Source organism: Pterocles gutturalis, unplaced genomic scaffold, assembly GCF_000699245.1.
Source record: "Pterocles gutturalis isolate BGI_N339 unplaced genomic scaffold, ASM69924v1 scaffold28309, whole genome shotgun sequence".
Lineage (NCBI taxonomy): Eukaryota > Metazoa > Chordata > Aves > Pterocliformes > Pteroclidae > Pterocles > Pterocles gutturalis.
The window spans coordinates 1-1,239 of record NW_010136597.1 but is presented as its reverse complement, the minus strand read 5'-3'; the positions used below and the strand labels follow the sequence as shown (position 1 = coordinate 1,239).

The 1,239-nt window shown below is 63.7% G+C and overlaps 1 protein-coding gene across 1 annotated transcript; it reads left to right on the top strand.

Annotated features, from left to right (window-relative positions):
- Positions 1 to 602: 602 nt before the first annotated feature.
- LOC104468299 (short-chain collagen C4-like) lies at positions 603 to 774 on the top strand (the record flags this gene model as incomplete). The annotated part of the gene is made up of 1 exon (XM_010082369.1): positions 603 to 774. A coding segment is annotated over exon 1 (172 nt), but the record flags the coding sequence as incomplete, so codon positions are not given.
- Between the last annotated feature and the right edge of the window lie 465 nt (positions 775 to 1,239).

Below are 1,239 nucleotides of genomic sequence, written 5' to 3'. Positions count from 1 at the left end.
GCGCGCAGGGGGACACCAGGCACTCCAGGTGCTCCAGGAGCAGCTGGGGACATGGGGACAGCGTGGGGACATCGTGGGGACATAGGGACACCAGGCACTCCAGGTGCTCCAGGAGCAGCTGGGGACATGGGGACAGCATGGGGACATCATGGGGACATGGGGACAGCAGGGGGACACCAGGCACTCCAGGTGCTCCAGGAGCAGCTGGGGACATGGGGACAGCGTGGGGACATCGTGGGGACATGGGGACACCAGGCACTCCAGGTGCTCCAGGAGCAGCTGGGGACATGGGGACAGCGTGGGGACATCGTGGGGACATGGGGACACCAGGCACTCCAGGTGCTCCAGGAGCAGCTGGGGACATGGGGACAGCGTGGGGACATCGTGGGGACATAGGGACACCAGGCACTCCAGGTGCTCCAGGAGTAGCTGGGGACATGGGGACAGCATGGGGACATGATGGGGACATCGTGGGGACATCATGGGGGCATGGGGACATGGAGACAAGGGAACAACATGGGGACACGGGGACATCGTGTGGATATCATGGGGACATCGTCGGGACACCAGGCACTCCAGGTGCTCCAGGAGCAGCTGGGGACATGGGGACAGCGTGGGGACATCGTGGGGACATCGGGACACCAGGCACTCCAGGTGCTCCAGGAGCAGCTGGGGACATGGGGACAGCATGGGGACATCGTGGGGACATCGGGACACCAGGCACTCCAGGTGCTCCAGGAGCAGCTGGGGACATGGGGACAGCATGGGGACATCGTGGGGACATAGGGGACCGGGGGAGAGCGTGGGAACGTGGGGAGAGCATGTGGACATCATGGGGACACCAGGCACTCCAGGTGCTCCAGGAGCAGCTGGGGACATCGTGGGGATATGGGGGGAGATGGGGGGAGATGGGGGCCACGGGGCCTTGAGGCCACCATGGGGACATCATGGTCATGGAGACAATGGAACAACATGGGGACACGGGGACATCGTGTGGATATCATGGGGACATCGTCGGGACACCAGGCACTCCAGGTGCTCCAGGAGCAGCTGGGGACATGGGGACAGCATGGGGACATGGGGACAGCATGGGGACATCATGGGGACACCAGGCACTCCAGGTGCTCCAGGTGCAGCTGGGGACATGGGAACATCATGGGGACATCATGGGAACACGGGGACATTATGGGGACATGGAGACAAGGGAACATCATGGGGACGTGGGGACATCATGGGGAC